This window comes from Silene latifolia, chromosome 2 (assembly GCF_048544455.1).
Source record: "Silene latifolia isolate original U9 population chromosome 2, ASM4854445v1, whole genome shotgun sequence".
Lineage (NCBI taxonomy): Eukaryota > Viridiplantae > Streptophyta > Magnoliopsida > Caryophyllales > Caryophyllaceae > Silene > Silene latifolia.
Window position 1 is genome coordinate 35,910,578 of NC_133527.1, and position 18,109 is coordinate 35,928,686.

The 18,109-nt window shown below is 38.2% G+C and overlaps 2 protein-coding genes and 1 long non-coding RNA gene across 3 annotated transcripts; 2 read left to right on the plus strand and 1 right to left on the minus strand.

Moving 5' to 3' along the window:
* The first annotated feature begins 4,295 nt into the window (after positions 1 to 4,295).
* On the plus strand, positions 4,296 to 4,763 carry LOC141639237 (uncharacterized). Its single transcript, XM_074448405.1, has one exon. The coding sequence runs from the start codon at positions 4,296 to 4,298 to the stop codon at positions 4,761 to 4,763; it is 468 nt and encodes a 155-aa protein (XP_074304506.1).
* Positions 4,764 to 4,922: 159 nt separating this feature from the next.
* LOC141639244 (uncharacterized) lies at positions 4,923 to 5,406 on the plus strand. Its single transcript, XM_074448412.1, has 2 exons — positions 4,923 to 5,253; positions 5,342 to 5,406. The coding sequence occupies exons 1-2, from the start codon at positions 4,923 to 4,925 to the stop codon at positions 5,404 to 5,406; spliced, it is 396 nt and encodes a 131-aa protein (XP_074304513.1).
* An 8,798-nt stretch (positions 5,407 to 14,204) lies between these two features.
* LOC141629232 (uncharacterized) lies at positions 14,205 to 16,892 on the minus strand. Its single transcript, XR_012537252.1, has 3 exons — positions 16,762 to 16,892; positions 16,606 to 16,667; positions 14,205 to 14,441 (listed from the first exon to the last, which is right to left on the minus strand). It is a non-coding gene; the product is annotated as an uncharacterized LOC141629232 (long non-coding RNA).
* Positions 16,893 to 18,109: the final 1,217 nt, after the last annotated feature.

Genomic DNA, 18,109 nt, shown 5'->3' on the forward strand with positions numbered 1-18,109 from the left:
ATGATCTATAACACTTTGACACTGTCTTCTGTAGAAACTTTAAAATTGTTAGGTAAAAAATGCACAACATAAATGGGATGACTGGATACACATCCAATGATAGAAGGTCCCTACAATCCTGTAGAAAAATACATAAACTTTTACTAACAAACAAACTATTAAGGAAAGTGTTTGACTTAAGGAAACTCTCAGAAAACAAACACAAAACAATTCTTTGCATAATTAAGGAACATATTGAACGCACATAAGTGCATATGCATAATCAAACGATTAAGGAAAGTGATGTTGATTTAAAGAAACTACAGGAAGAAAAAAAACACAAAACAGCTTAGGAAAGTCCTGCAAAATAAGGAACTTAAGAGAGCTTAGGAAAGTCCTCCAAAATAACAGTGTATATATAAAATCAAACCAGCAGTTTGACAAAACAAAAACAGACACAGTTCGAAAGGATAACAGCACAATGGATTTTATAGGAAAAGGAGCGAGCTTCACTGACCTTAAGAGAGCTGCAAGATGTAGACGAGATACACAACCGCTGAACCTGGAGATCAATGAAAGACATAACAATATAAATGATAATACCACAGGAAATCAGCATTCAATAGCTACAGAGCAATTGGAGGTTACAGATCAACAAAGAACAAGTATTAACCGCCGGAGAAACATAAGACATAGGCAACATCCTTATAGAGCAAATCATACACCCACCACCCCTATTGTCGGTAAGACAGCGGACAAATTTCTACTAAAATTTATATTCGCAAAATTTATGTATTAATATTAACCAACTAACAAAATCGATATTTGCTGAAAGGCAAACAGATATACTAAACTTTGCAGAGCCAGACCGTGTTGGTAACTCTTGCGGTGCATTATTTTGGTACCAGGAAAGGAAGCAGAAACGACGCTATACAGCAAACCCAGAGTTTACATTATGTTGTCAGGGTGGTCAAGTACAAGCCCCATTACTTAAGGATCCACCACCCTTACTAGAAGAGCTTTTAGACTCCAATGAGGGTCGAAGATGTAGAGAGTTTAGTGATAAGATTAGGATGTACAACACCATCTTTGCATTTACATCAATGGGAGGTAAGATCGATAAGTCACTCAACAATGGTTCAGCTCCTTATGCTTTTTAAATAAGCGGGCAAAATTATCATCTAATGGGGTCATTGGTCCCAGCCGTGGGCAAAGCCCCAATGTTTTTACAGTTATACATTTACGATACGGATCACGAGGTTGAGAACAAGATGTCAGTCATTAACAACGGACAAGGCTCTACATCAGCAGGGTTAGATAAAGATTTAGTTAAAGAGTTATTAGAGATGCTAAATAAAAATAACGAGCTGGTGAAAGTATTCCGCATGGCAAGAGACCGCTTCAAGGATGATGAATTAATCCCTATTCGAATGAAGCTGATCGGTAACAGAAGCCGTGATACAAGAGAGTTCAACACACCAACTGCTTCTGAGATTGCAGCTCTCATTGTAGGTGATATAGAAGATACCATAGGATACAGAGATATAATAGTGGACCACAAAAGGGACGGGACCCAACAGATTAACGAACACCCAATTTTTATGTCAATGCAATACCGATTATTGTTTCCGTACGGTGAGGATAGATATGTAGAAAAAACCATGTTCAGAGATAGCTCAACCAGACCGAACAAAAAGAGGAAGCACAACACCATGTGTGAATACTACGTATTTAGAGTACAACAACGTCGTAGCGAAAGCTCGACTCTGTTGCGTTCAGGACGTTTATTTCTACAATATTTAGTTGACGCATACACGTGCATAGAAGCCGAGAGACTGAGGTTCATACATTATAACCATAGTCAACTAAGGGTTGAACTATATGACGGTTTGGTGGACGCTATAGCTCGAGCTGATACAGATGCAACACTTTTCGAAAAATGGTATATTCTTCTGTCATCTTTTACCGGAGGAACTAGGTATAAGGTACAAAATTATCAGGACGCCATGGCCATCTGTTGCGTTTAGGAAAATCCGGACCTATTCATTACGTTCACAGCTAACACGAAGTGGGCTGAAGTCCAGTCAATGTTATCCGAGATACCTGGCCAAAAGGTGGGATCGACCAGACTTCATCGTGCGAGTTTTAAAGATGAAACTAGATGATCTAAGGAAGGATCAAATAGAAGGACAACATTATGGAAAGGTTAATGCAGGTAAGGGATAAAACAATTTGATGACATATGACTTCTTCATCTAACTATTTTCTATAATACTTACTAATTTACTATTAATAATTATAATTGTTCACACTGCAGTTGTGTACACAATAGAATTTCAAAAAAGAGGTCTTCCACACGCCCATATTTTACTATTCCTTCACCCAGACCATAAATACAAGACTGCCACTGACATAGACAACATCATCTCAGCCGCTAACGAGCAGCACGATCCTGAAGCATATGCTGCGGTAAAGCAGTTTATGATTCACGGTCCTTGCGGTAGAGCAAAGCCAACAACACCATGCATGGATAAAGGGGAATGCACAAAACACTACCCTAAAAAATACAATTGTCAAAGACATTGGATGAAGTGGGTTTTCTAATTTACCAAAGGCGAAACAATGGAAGAAAGATTATAAAGAACGGAGTACAGTTTGGCAACAGAGATATAGTTCCTTACAACGTTGGGTTGATTGTCAGATATCAAGCTCACATAAACGTCGAATAGTGCAATAAATCAAGATCAATCAAATACCTATTTAAATATATGAATAAAGGTCCAGACAGAGGAATTTTCCTTATTGAACAAACCAGAGATGAAATTAAAGAGTACTTGAATTGTCGTTACGTTTCAGCATGTGAGACCGTGTGGAGGATATTTCAATTTGATATAAACTATCGTTGCCCATCAGTTCAACGACTAAGTTTCCATTTCCCAGGTAAACAGCCGATTACCTATAGAGACCACCAGCAAGTAGAAACGGTACTCTCTAGAGATGACATTGAGAGGACAATGTTCACTTAATGGCTTAAAGCAAATGAGGAATATGAGGATGAGGGTGCTAAAGAGTTTACATATATAGAATTTCCAGAGAAGTTTGTGTGGCACGTTGATGCAAAGGAGTGGAGGCCAAGAAAAAAAAGGTAAGTCCATTGGTAGAGTAGTATACGCACACCCAACTTCAGAAGAACACTTTTTCTTGCGTATGCTATTAAACATAGTGAGAGGACCTACATCCTATGAAGAAATAAGACACTACATTTGAATCACCTATCCTACATTCAAGGCAGCATGTTACGTAAGAGGGTTATTAGATGGAGATAAGGAGTGGCATGACGGAATACAGGAGGCCTCGCGGTGGGCTACTACAACACAGTTACGCCAAATTTTTGTAACTATGTTGCTTTTCTGTGAGGTTAGTGATCCACTAGTGTTGTGGAACGGTAACTGGAAACAACTATCCGATGATGTCTTACATAGACAAAGATCTATCCTTATATACCCAAAGCTTCGAATGTTAGATGACCAATTAAAGAACTATGCCTTATTCGAAATTGAAAAGTTAATATTAAAAAGTAGAAGGTTACTGAAGGATTTTCCACCCATGCCTTTACCGGATAAGACGCTGATCCAGACCATAACCAACACGTTGATAAGGGATGAACTTTGAATAAATAGAGAAGAGGTTCTCCATGAACATAATCGACTTCATGCAGGCTTAAACACAGAACAAAAAATCATATACGAGAAGGTGATAGCCGCCACATCTACCAATAGGGGTGGGTTATTTTTCATCTACGGTCACAGAGGCACGGGGAAGACATATCTTTATAAGACAATAATATCCAATTTACGTTCACAAGGTGAGATAGTTCTAGCAGTAGCATCATCAGGAATAGCGGCTCTGCTCCTACCGTTGGGAAGAACCGCGCACTCGCGGTTAGATATTCCTATGAAATTGACGGACATGTTAACATACAACATAGCTCAGGGTACACCTATAGCAGAGTTATTGAAAAAGACAAAGCTCATAGTATGGGACGAGGCTCCAATGACCCACCGGTATGAGAACTAAAAAATAAATTCATTTAAGAAGTTTGCTAAATTTAATAAATAAATAATTACTAATAAACATTGCCCATGCACAATGACATGCATTCATTTGAGGCTGTCGACCGAACATTACGTGATATATTGCAGTTTACACACGAAGACGCTGGAGGGGATACTTTCGGAGGGAAGACGGTACTACTAGGTGGAGATTTTAGACAAATACTGCATGTGGTAACAAAAGGAAGAAGGGAATAAATCGTAATGGAATCAATTAGCAAAACAAAATTATGGGATCGATGTGAAGTCTTTACTCTCAGCCAGAACATGAGATTGGCTCAAGCGCAAGACCATGACAAAGAAAGTATTGAGGAATTTGCCAATTGGATCCTATCTTTGGGAGATGGGACATTACCAGCAACAGTGAGCGGATCAGAAGAAGAACCATCGTGGATTGAAATTCCACGGGATCTACTGATAGACCCCAAGGATGAGCCGCTAAAGGAAATTATGTTTAATGCGTATCTTGAGATAAAAACGCGATACACAGATCCCGTTTATCTTAGAGATAGGTGCATCCTAGCACCAAGGAATAAAACAGCAGATGATATAAATAACTACAGACTGGATACTCTTCCAGGCCAAACAAGGACATACAAAAGTTCTGATTCAATATGCAAATCATCAGGAGATGTACATGATCAAGATATTTTATACCCTGTTGAGTTCTGAAATAGCATGAAATTCAATGGCATGCCAGACCATGAGCTACATTTTAAAATCGGGACTCATATTATGCTACTAAGAAACATCAACCAGACACAAGGATTATGTAACGGAACAAGACTTATTTTCACTCACCTAGCGGAGTGGGTAATTGAGGCAGAAATAATGACTGGTATAAATATCGGCATGAAAGCCTTTATCTCGAGAATAATGATGACACCTACTGAATCAAAATGGCCTTTCACTTTTAAAAGAAGACAGTTTCCCGTCAAGACGTGTTATGCAATGACAATAAACAAAAGTCAGGGGCAAACACTTAATCATGACGCATTATACTTACGACAGACAGTTTTCAGCCATGGACAGCTTTATGTCGCTGTTTCGAGAGTTACATCACGCCAGGGGCTTAAGATACTCATCGACAACGAAGGTACCATGCCATCCAATTTCACAAGAAACATTGTGTACAAAGAAATATTTGACGATCTACCTACAGGTAATCATAAATAACTATAAATATAAAAGAAAGTAAAACGTATACTCCACACAATTATAATACTTAACCATCTCTTTTCATGTAACAGATATGGTGGCTCAAACAGGGCAGCGAGAACGAGGGGATGGAGAAGAAATTTATACAGATCTCTAAATTTAAAATCCTACATAGCAAAGTGTATACACAATTATTCTCGCATATATATATTGTATTGAAAAGCAATTTATGTCAGCGGATTCACAACAGTTTTACAATTTTCCTCCTTGAACGGAACCAAATATCACAAGCTCTAACTACATGTACTTGATAAAACTCAATTCAAACACATAAAAGAGAAGATCAACTCAATGATTAAACATAATGAAGAAATGGGGAAGAAATCGACTTACCAATTGTTTTCATCAACTTGAAATGCAATCTCGAACGCTCCCATAAGATAATTCAATTGAACATTTGGGAAAAGCTAGACGACAATCAGGTAAATTATAGGGTAAACAGTGGAACCGTAATTATTTTTATTTACCTAATGACTATCTCCGTCACCTTCGATCAACAATTATAAATGGTTGGACAATAGAATAATTGGGTGACCAGATCTATGTGTAAAAAAAATTGAAAACAAAACAAAAATTAGGAGAGGGATGTTGATAACTATGCTGAGGGAAAGAGACGATTGAAAAATGAGGGATGTTGATGACTATGGTGAGAGTAAGGGAAAGGGAAAATTGCAATAAGGTCTACACGCAGGAGTTACTCCGTGTTATCATTTTCATATTAATTTATTTTTTTCCTTTTCTTTTTATTTATTTTTTTATTTATTTATTAGTTATTTGCCATCAGTGTAGTAAAAGACAGTCTCTCTTAAGACTTATCTAATTTAATTAGATTAGATAAAAACTTCCACAATCACAATATACGGTGTTCATTTTTTTCTACGGTGATTTTTTATGATTTCATTTGTACTGCTTAGTTAACATTTAAAATTTATTTTAATCTTTTTATTTTTAGTTAGTTTTAAGTTTATTTATTGGCTGTCTCTTATTAATGTACTGAGCTAAACTGATAACCGATAGTATGCTTATTTTTCCAACTCGAAGCCGACTTCAACCAAACCAAACAGACCTGACCAGACCCTGGACCTGATCTTGACGACCCAATGGATGACTGACAATGACTTGACTTAATAATGGTTAAACAACACCAAATTGATATTTTTTTATCATTCAAAAAAAAAATTAATGAAAATAAAAAATTCATACTGTGACTTAATTGAATAGAGAGCTAGCCCGGGCTTAGCCGGGCACCAAACCTAGTATGCCATGTAATCTAGATACAACTCCTAACAACACATAGGTACACAACCTACAACAACAAAATACACCACATCCTCCTTGACATGTAAGCCCATCCTCCTCAAATGAATAATGAAAAGAAATGGAAGAGAAATAGGGATTAGAGCGATCATACCAAGCGGTCTTCACATTCCCTTGCTAATGCCTCAAATATAGTGTCGTATCTATGTGAGAAGAGAACAAAAACACAAGTATATACAATTCTACACTACTAAATTAAAGAACATGTTTTTGGTTTTTGTAATTTTTAATTTTTTATGGGTTTTGTTAATATGAAATTAAAGAATATATTTTTGGGATTTTTCGAAAATTTTCAATTTTTATGTACTTTGGAATATAAATTCTCATCCCCCACTTTATTTTGGACATTGTCATCTGTAGGAGTAAGAATAAAAAGGAAATACATGTTTTTGGATTTTTGGATTTATGGAAATTGAAGTACAAATGCAAATGCTGAAGGGAAATATCTGTATAAAACCCCTTAAGATTAAGGATTATAACGTAATTTATCATGTGATTAATGGTCATAAACGAAAAACAAGAGAAACGATAAAAGAATAAGAATCAACCTTGGGTCCTGTGTGAAATCGGCCTAAGAACAGAAATCAACGCAGATTTCCTCCTAATCGTTGCACCCAAGATCGTCTGAGACTATGCCCCTTGTGCTAGAAATGGCTCTCTGATTGCCTTGCAATATTGAGAGAGCTTTTTGTGAGTTTTTGATGTGAGATCTAGAATTTCAGAGAAAAAGACTCCAAAACCCTAATTTTTCTACAAATGAGAAGGATTAGTTCAAAAGGAGAGAAGGACTCTCCTTTTGTTCCATTCGGTCGACAGACCGGTTACTCGAGGAGGAGTGGGCTTTCCACTTTCTCCTTATTTAACTCGTGGTCCGACTCGTTTTGCTAAATGTATATGACGGGTTTTAATTATAAATCGTCATCCGTCATCGGATATTAAAATATCAACTAGTAACATGAATCAGTCGACATATTAATACTTGTCCGACAATGACAATATTGTATAATTAATTCAATATACATTAATTAAATATAACCGTTTATATTCAATTTAAGAATTAACCGCTTAATTCATCTTAGCCAGTATTATTTAATCCGTATTAAATAACTATCTCAACATCGCGTTTGACTAATTATTAGTCAATAACTCCGACTAACCGCTTAGTCATATAAGACATTAACATGACTGTATTTTCATATCGTCACATCTCTCAAACGTATCCTATAGGTGTGACTTTTAGGGACCAGTTGATCACCGCCATCTGTATGACAATAACGTCAAACTTATCTAGCAAGCCAACCGTTATTGATAAACGTGGACCAACTGATAATAATACAAAATTATACCCTTTGATCCTTTTAGAGATTTATATGTCATTGCACTAACTGTGGAGGACACCAGCCCCAACAAGCTCCCACTTGTCCGTACAAGTGTACGTGCAATAACGTTATCCGCACTAACTGGAGGACACCGGCTCCAACAAACTCCCACTTGTCCATACAAGTGTATGTGCGATAACCGATTCTCATATCCATTTAAAATTTCTCCCACTCAATGTAAAACAATTTGCAGATCCGTATCCGCAAAGGTCGTATTTTGCAATCGATCTGTATCAAGAGTGGTTTCCCCGACTAGGGAGTAACTTAACTGATAAAACGAATTCGTATTCGAGCATGGGCATGCATTTCAGTTACAGCTCCTCGAGTGGCCCTGAGAAATATCGAGTATCTGATAAAGGCGAATATTTCCTTCAACTCGACTCCTGCCGATCTAAGCACAGCATCAAATGACCCAGAAAAACTTTACTTGGCCCCCTGTTACGGATGACCGTGAGAAAGAAACCAAAGTCACCCAAAATCTGCCTTAATCTCAAGAGACAGTCGATAGTCAAAAGAATCGACTCTTAGGATCACCATGGAGGTCCTATCACCTGGCACCGAATGTTATAAAACATTTAGGACTCCACGTCGTTGTCACAATTGTGTCCTACGAGGTATCCGTATAACTCGCCTCTGTGATTTGTCAGTCAACCGTTTGACTTATGGTTCGTTGAACCCATCATCAACCAATGTCACAAAATAATTGCCAGAGTTATCAGCTCATGTGGGCAATTAAGGACCAAAATATAATGTTTGTTCAGTTCACTTTGTGGTGTCCAAAATTGTCGTACAACTCCACATGAAAAACAAAATATATAAATATCAAAACGATGATGTCGTATAGAGTACACGAGAAAATGAATCTAATCCATAAAAGAGTACTACAACTCAGGAACACGTTTAATTCCCATGGAAATAACATGCCCTTCATACTTATCTTGTCGTAATGGTTTAGTGAGAGGATCTGCTATATTATCATCTGTAGCAATCTTTTCTATCACTACCTCCTTTTGTTCCACGTAATCTCGGATTAGATGAGCTTTCCGTTGTACATGTCTAGACTTGTTGCTAGACTTAGGCTCCTTAGCCTGGAAGATGGCACCTCTATTGTCGCAATAGATGGTGATCGGGTCATTCGAACTAGGCACTACTGATAGTCCTTGTAAGAATTGACGCATACATATTGCTTCCTTTGCAGCTTCAGAAGCGGCATAGTACTCGGACTCAGTCGTTGAATCTGCTGTAACACTTTGTTTGGAACTCTTCCAGCTGACTGCAGCGCCATTAAGAGTAAAAACGAATCCAGACTGAGATTTCGAGTCATCTCGATCCGTTTGGAAGCTAGCATCTCACAGAATCGGTTGCGCATAGCTTTTGATCGCCTCCATAAGTCAATGCCCAATCTTTAGTCCTCCGTAGGTACTTAAGAATGTTCTTGATAGCCATCCAATGTGATTCACCTAGATGCTGTTGGAATCGACTCGTCATACTCAATGCATATGCCACGTCCGGACGTGTGCATATCATGGCATACATGATTGATCCTATAGCCGAAGCATAAGGAATCCGTGTCATGCGCTCTATCTCTTCCGGTGTCTCTGGTGCCTGAGACTTGCTCAAATGCACCCGTGGAGCCATAGGAAGAAACCCCTTTTTGGAGTTAGTCATGCAGAATCTCTCTAGAATCTTGTCTATATAAGACTCCTGACTGAGAGATAACATCCGACGTGATCTATCTCGATAGATACGGATGCCCAAAATTCTTTGTGCCTCACCCAGATCCTTCATCTAGAAATGGTTCTTGAACCATACTTTTACCGAAGTTAAGAGAGGTATGTCATTCCCAATCAGGAGTATGTCATCAACATACAACATTAGGAAGACTATCTTGCTCCCACTCGACTTGATATATAGACATGGTTCCTCGACCGATCGAGTAAATCCATTCACTTTTATCACTTGGTCGAAACGATGATTCCAACTCCGAGAAGCTTGCTTATGTCCATAAATGGAACGCTTAAGCTTGCACACTTTCTTAGGATGTTCAGGATCGATGAAACCTTCGGGTTGTACCATGTACAACTCTTCCTCCAAATAACCGTTTAAGAAGGCGATTTTCACATCCATCTGCCAAATTTCATATTCATGAAAAGCGGCAATCGCTAAGATAATCCGAATGGAACGCAGCATGACTACGGGTGCAAAAATTTCATCGTAGTGCAAACCTGGCACTTGGGTGAAACCTTTAGCAACTAGTCGTGCTTTATAGATATCTTGTTGACCTTCCACATAATGCTTTATCTTGTAAAGCCATTTGCATTGAAGGGGACGAACCTTAGCAGGTAAGTCAACAAGATCCCATATGTTGTTCTCATACATGGAGTCCATCTCGGATTGCATGGCCTCAACCCATAGCTTTGAGTCGGAACTAGTCATGGCACCTTTATAGGTTGCGGGTTCACTACTCGTTAAGAGCAAAATGTCATCTATGTCATGTTCCTCGACCATACCAATATATCTGTCCGGAGGAATAGAGACTCTACCCGACCTCCTAGGTTCCTCAGGAATACTAACCGCAGCCGGGATTGAAGGAGCTGGTTCCTCCAATGGTTGCTCGGCATTTGGTTCTGGAATCTCCGACAGTTCAAAGGTTCTATTACTCCTCGCGTTCTCGAGAAACTCCTTCTCTAAAAATGTCGCACTAGCCGCAATAAATACACGTTGTTCGGTTGGCGAATAGAAGTAATGATAAAATGTTCCTTTAGGATAACCTATAAAGTACGTCTTTACCGATCGCGGGCCGAGCTTATCCTCATGTCTTCACTTGACATAAGCCTCACAGCCCCAAACCCGTATAAAGGACAAGTTAGGGACCGTTCCCTTCCATAGTTAATATGGAGTCTTGTCAACAGCTTTAGACGGACTTCGGTTAAGTATTAGAGCGGTGATGTAAGAGCATAACCCCATAATGAATCGGGCAATATGGTGTGACTCATCATGGATCGAACCATATCAAGTAGTGTTCGATTTCTCCGTTCGGACACACCATTCAACCGAGGTGTTCGGTGGAGTTAAGCGTAAGACAATCCCACAGTCCTTAAGGTGTTGATCAAACTCGTGTGAAAGATACTCGCCACCACGGTCTGATCTTAGTGTTTTAATCTTTCTACCCAGTTGGTTTTGTACCCGATTCTGGTATTCTTTGAATTTCTCAAAGGACTCACTTTTATGCTTCATTAAGTAGACATAGCCATATCTACTTAAATCGTCCGTGAAAATGATGAAATATCTATAGCTTTCTCGTGCGGTGATTGACATAGGTCCACACACATCCGTATGTATGAGTCCTAATAGGTCAGCAGCGCGCATTCCAACACCATTGAAGGAAATTCGAGTCATCTTACCAATTAGACATGATTCACACGTGCCAAATGATTCAAAATCAAAAGCCGAGATAGCTCCATTCTGTATGAGCTGTTTAACGCATTTCTCATTAATGTGTCCCATACGGCAGTGCCATAGATAAGTTTGATCTTTGTCACCAACCTTTAACTTCTTATTCATTACGTGCAATATTTCGGTGGTCTGATCTAAAACATAAATTCCATTCATGGAGACTGCCTTGCCATAAATCATATCGTGTAACGAGAAAACACAGCTATTATTCTCTATTACAAATGAAAAACCAAGTTTGTCAAGTGCAAAAACTGAAATAATGTTTTTAGATAAACTGGGTACATAATAGCAATTATATAAAAATAACTCAAATCCGCTAGGAAGCTGGATCACATATGTTCCCCTCGAGACGGCAGCCACTCGTGCTCCATTCCCGACACGCAGGTCCACCTCACCCTTTACGAGGGGTTCGATGTTTCGGAGCCCCTGCACATGATTGCACAGATGAGAACCACAACCAGTATCTAGTACCCAAGTTCCGTAACTTGCGTGGTTAATCTCAATCATATGAACAAAAGAAGAAAAAGTAGACATACCAACAGGAGTAACGCGACCTGCTTTTATGTCCTCATGGTATACAAGACATGTACGCCTCCAATGCCCAGTCTTGTGGCAATGATGGCATTCCATGTTACCGTTCTTGCTCTTTGTCGCGCCTAGTGAGGTGCTCGACTCACCAGGCCCACTTTTGCCTGATGTCGACTTCTTAAACTTCGGCTTACCTACTGCTAGGTCTGCCTGAGCTTTGCCCTTACCCTTGCCCTTGTTTGACACAACGAGAACATCCTGTTTCAGGCTCCCACTAAACTTCATGTCCTTCTCGGTCTGTACGAGAAGGGAGTGTAGTGCATGAGGACTTTTCTTCAAATCATTCATATAGTAATTGGCTCTAAAGAGCGCAAAACCATCGTGGAGTGAATGAAGTATGCGGTCAATCACGATGTTCTCGCTGATCTTGAAATCAAGTGCCTCCAGTTTCTCGACATTCTCAATCATGCTGAGAATATGTGGGCTAATCGGTTGGCCCTTCTGGAGTTTCGCCTCAAAGAAGCGACAGGTATGCTCATAGGTCACGATTCTCGGTGCTTTCGAGAATTCCTTAGTGAGCGTGGTGAAAATCTTGTTTGCACCTTGGGCTATGAAGCGTTTCTGCAAATTGGATTCCATTGCAAAAATGAGTACGTTCTTTATCGCACCCGCTTCCATGACGAAATCGCTATACGTGGCGATCTCGTTAGCTCCAGCCGTGGGGCCTGGGTTTGGCGGGATGGGCTCTATCAGATATTTGAGCTTCCCGTCAGCAATGGCAGCATTCCGTAATGCCGCCTCCCAGTCCGCGAAGTTTGATCCATCATTCTTCAGTCGAGTACACTGATTCATCTGATTCATGAAGATCCGAAGCCAGGACTCACGGTCCAAAGTGGCACTTGGCATTGGGTCGTCTGTACGGCCAGCCATTTTGTTATTAGCAGTTCAAATGATCGTGTTCTACACTGAAAAAGAAGGAAAAACCAAACGTAATAAGCAACTCATCGATGTGATTTAAGTCTATTTAAAATTCATTTTAACGTGTAGACTCATTGCACTTGTATAATCGATCTACCTCAAGAATTATACAAATGATCCCAAGACTCAATTTCCGTAAATTGATAAGCCAACTGTTTGGCTAGTTCTATCGTTAGAACTCTTGGTCGATAGATTTTTGTAAATCCTATCTTTAGTCCGCCATAATCACAGGATCGTACGAGTGACCATAGTGTTGAGATAAAATAGGTCAATCAATTCCAACTTACCCGACGTAGAAGGGGTCATATTATGCCTACCGATGAAGAAGGGATTCATTGGAGTTTGACTTATAAAGACTATTCTCAATTTTTGGTTATAGGAGGAAGATCCCATAAACTTAGATTTAATTCATTTTAAGTGAACAAAAATCTAGCATTACGTGAATGAATTAACTTAGGTGATGGCTTATTAAGACCGTGTGACATCTGAATGTCATAGAAAACTAACGCGTAACCTCTATATGAGTCAATTTTCATGCAAATATTAGGAGGTTTGGTTTTAGGCGGAATATGATGCAAACTATCGTTACGATGAAAAACATAAAAATGCAGAATGTAAATAAAAGTCTTAGTGTGGCCTATCCTAGCAAAAATAACATAATACAACTTTAGAATCCACCGTTGGACCCGAGAAGCTTGTCTTGATGTTCTATCTTGGTCCATGTAGCGGGAGTGAGCATCCGATTCTCCATCTTTGGTCTTCTCAAAATTACAATGTAGAATTTACAAAATATAAACCTATTTACATTCTAAATTAAAACTGTAATTACAAAAAAAAAAAAAAAACCAAAACGGAGATGCGAGATCTCAAAATACAACCAAGACCGTGTTCCATCATTACGGTAACACGTCCTACTAAGGCCACACTAAGTTACAATCGTTTGTAAAATTAAATACGTAATAAAAACATTCATGGCATTCAAAAGTAACGACAAATAAAAATGCATTAACTAAAACAAAATTTATTCGTGACATAATTCCGTAATTATGTTAAATTTATCCAAACCACCTTTTAACGATTAAAATTATGTGACAAAACCGCTTTTATCAACTTAATTTTGATCCATTACAAACCGTTACTTTAAACTGCTATAAAATAACTAAATGGTACGTGTGTGAACCGTTTCTGTGACACCCCGCGATAAAGCGGAAAATATAAATAATAAATTAATGCGGAAATTAGTGAGATTTTAAAAACTTTTAAATTACTAGCTAAAGATTAGCACGCGGGTGCCAAAAACGAAATGAAACAAATACTACAATAGACATTAATAGGTCATTACAACCCAAGTCTAGAAAGCGGGGAAAAGATATCCCACGAATAAACAGATAAAAGGTTTCTAAATTAGAAACTAAGGCCCAAGGGTTTAGTTCTCGCTAGCCCACACGTCTTCCCCACGTAAGCATCTTCAAACCTGTCATTCATGTAAACATGAACGCCACAGTCAGTGGGGAGTAACTCAAGGTTCTCCCAGCCACAATATGTCGAAAAGCATGTAACAAACAACACTTAAACAAACATATTAATCATGCAACATATGTCAACAATGAAGAATAAGGAGATATAATGAACAATCATGGTGAAACGGGCATAATACTTTCTTAATAGAATAGGCATGGTGCATGAGGATGAATATGCAATCAAGGAAATAGAATCACCAAGTCAACCCACTTATGTTGACACGACTCAACAAGTGTAAAACATATACTTAGTATGAACTCACAAGACAAACCATCTAGACTCCAACCTCTTGGTAGGACGACGATCATAATACGGTCCTAGTCTAAACCTGGCCAGACTCTCGGGATGGACGACACCCGATTCGACACACGATACCAAATCGTATCCAAGACTCGAAACATGGTGCACCTAACCGTGCCCGAAAGTCGAGTAACCCCAAATCGGAACCTTGTCACCTAACCGTGACCCCCGGTCCGAAGAGGCGGAAGGAAAAATAGCCCAACTCGGAAACAATGGCACCTAACCGTGACCCAATGTCCGAGGGCAAATAAATAAGGAATGTCAAGTAGTCACACAATGTAAAATGTCACACTTGAGTCACAATAAGAGTAAGAATGATCATGCAAACATCATATGACACGGGACCATAAATGTCACATTCATACTCATGGCTTGCATCTCACCATGAGTACAGATGGGAACATTAATCCCAACGATCATATCGCAACTAGAGGGCTTATAGCTCACCCCTAGTATCCGATAGGACCAAGACTCTCACAACGGAACAATACAAGGCATTATCAAGAATATGACTCTTCACAAATAACCATTTAAAATAATGACTCATACTTATCCTATATTAATAGATATTCCATTTCCTAATTTAACATGCCGGTTAAATAAAATATAATAAGTGATAATGAATAATTTACGTCATGTGAAAATTTACGAAATGCATACAATCGATTACATGTGACAAAGCGAGTCCAAAGATACAAAAGTAGTGAGTCCAAAAGAGAAAAGAATATGAGTCCAAAACCTTTAAGAATTTGAGTCCAACAAACATGAGGGGTTGAGCCCACGAAGTAAAAGTCAGTGAGCCCAACAAATAAATAATGCCAAGCCCAACGAATAAAATATGTCAAGCCCAAGTAAAGGATTATGACAAGTCCAAATAAATTAACATGTCTAAGAGCGATATTTAATCGAATTAGGTTATATAAAATACGAGACGGGAAATAAACAAATTTCAAATGAACTAAACTAGCGCCCAAAAGCACCCGTAATATGAGTATGGCCCAAACTACAAGTCAAGCCCAATAATTAGAATATAATGAGCCCAACTTTTAATGTCAAATAAACCCAATTGAAATAATAAGTAAACGAAATATAAACGAGTTGTGTTATATAAATATGAGACGGAAATTAAATTAATTCAATCATACCAAATCGCGCCCAAAATTACTCAATATACAACCCAAGGACGTCATTTGGACAACCAAAATCCCGACCCATACAAACCCGGTTACCACCCAAACGGTCACCATTCAAACCACCACTAGTAATCAAAAACCCGTCCAAACAGCTACCCCAAAACCAAGCACACCCCGAGTAGAAACAGTCCCACACAACCCGTTAAACAGTCACAAAAACGGTACCGCACACGACCATACCGAGACAGCACCTGCAAGAGCTGCTAGAATGCAACACAACCAGGCCGTGACGGCCACCACACCACCTGACCACGGTGGAAAAAAAAGAGTGACACCGTCTAGGAAGAGTTAGACGGGACACACGGTGATACGAAATTAAGACAGAACTCCCATGAATGACACAAGCTCAAAACAGTCTACAAAAGCCAATTAAAACCATACCAAATTTCGACACAAAGTATCCGTCTTTCACGGTCCCAAAACCGCACCATAATATGCACAAGCTACGTATGAAGGCAAGTCACTAAATCCTTCGGATGGGCACTCAAGAGGACCATCAAAGAGCATATTTAACCACATGAATGGAAGCAACTATAAAGGGCACAACTTTAATACGCAGGACGACTAAAAACGAGCTTATAGAACGAAAAATCGACACATTGTCGAGTAACCTATCACCGTTACCTTTATCCTTGCAAATTCCAGAGTAAGAAGGTCCAAAACACGAGCCTATCCTCACTCTTCAACTAAAAGTGAAGAAAAACGAGTAACAAGAGTCACGAACCGAGTTTGTAACAAATCGCCCATTTCGAAAATTCAACAAAGTTAAGACTTTCTTACCTAGAAATGAGGAGGAAGAAGAGAGGAAGCTAAAGGTGTAAAAATCATCGAGTTTGGTCGAGAAATGAAAGCGGGATCGGAGTTTGAAGGTGCGAAAATGGAGGTTGAGTGTAGCTGAGTATTGTTTGCGGTTGTTGTTTGTTTTTTTTGCGGGAAAAGAAGAAGAAGACGGAGTATAAAAGGGGGTGGGGACGGGTTACAAAACAACAACAATAATAATATATAATAATAATAATAATAATATATAATAATGATAATAGTAGATATTTTGAAGGTGAGGGAATGTGTTGTTGGTTTTTGATTTGTCCATATTAAATTAGGTACAAACATGAAATGTGACAGTCTAAAGTTTAGACGGAAATTGAGACGGGACTTGTTATTACGGTCATTATTATTGTCACTAATATCATCCGACCAAGATACGTATATATATATTATTATATAAATTACGCCTCAAAAATATAATTTAGTAATACGTATTTTTATAAAAATGAGCTTTTATATAATACGTTTATAAAATCGTGTCTGACATAAATTTAATTAAATTGAATAATTCAAAATTATAAAATAAAGTAGTCAAACGGTTTAATAAATTTTAAATGTCAAAATAGAAAATTCGCGGGTGTTACAATCATCCCACCTTTTAAAAAGTTTCGTCCTCGAAACTTGAAAGTAGAAATGAAAGGTTATAAAAATAAAATTGGACTTTTAAAGTTGGTAACCAAAACAATAAAAGGTTACTTATCGTAAGAATTATAATTCTTCCAAAAGTTTCACATAAAATTTTCGACAGAACCATATTCTCATCAAAGGAACGAAAGTGTTCTCGTTACGTATTCAAGAACATCACATTCCAAATCAAAGATAAGGTAAAAAGGCAAATCATTTGTATAAATTGAAAATCAAAATACTTTCAAAAACATAAATGAAGAGTTTTCAAAAGTATAAGTCTCATTCATGGAACGAAATTGCTCTTGTCGTGCACACAAGAACGCCAACTTTCCAAGTCAAAGACAAATTTAAACCAAAAACCACTCGCCGACAAGCGTAGAACAAGTTATCAAACGTCTCCAATAACAAGTTCTATCATCCGATCAACGTCAAAATCAAAAGAAAAAGGCAATCCACTCAAATTTTCTCTTGTAAAAGCCAAAATAGAAATGAAGATTTCTCATTTAAACTCAGAAGGGAATTAAATTCCTGAAAATATAACATTATACTTTAACAAAATCATAAAATAGATCAAAGTTTAACAGAAATTGGATAAAATTTTGAGAAATCACATGTTTAGCAATTAAAATCATGATAAAGTAGTCTATATTCCAAGAACAAATAGGAAACTAAACCA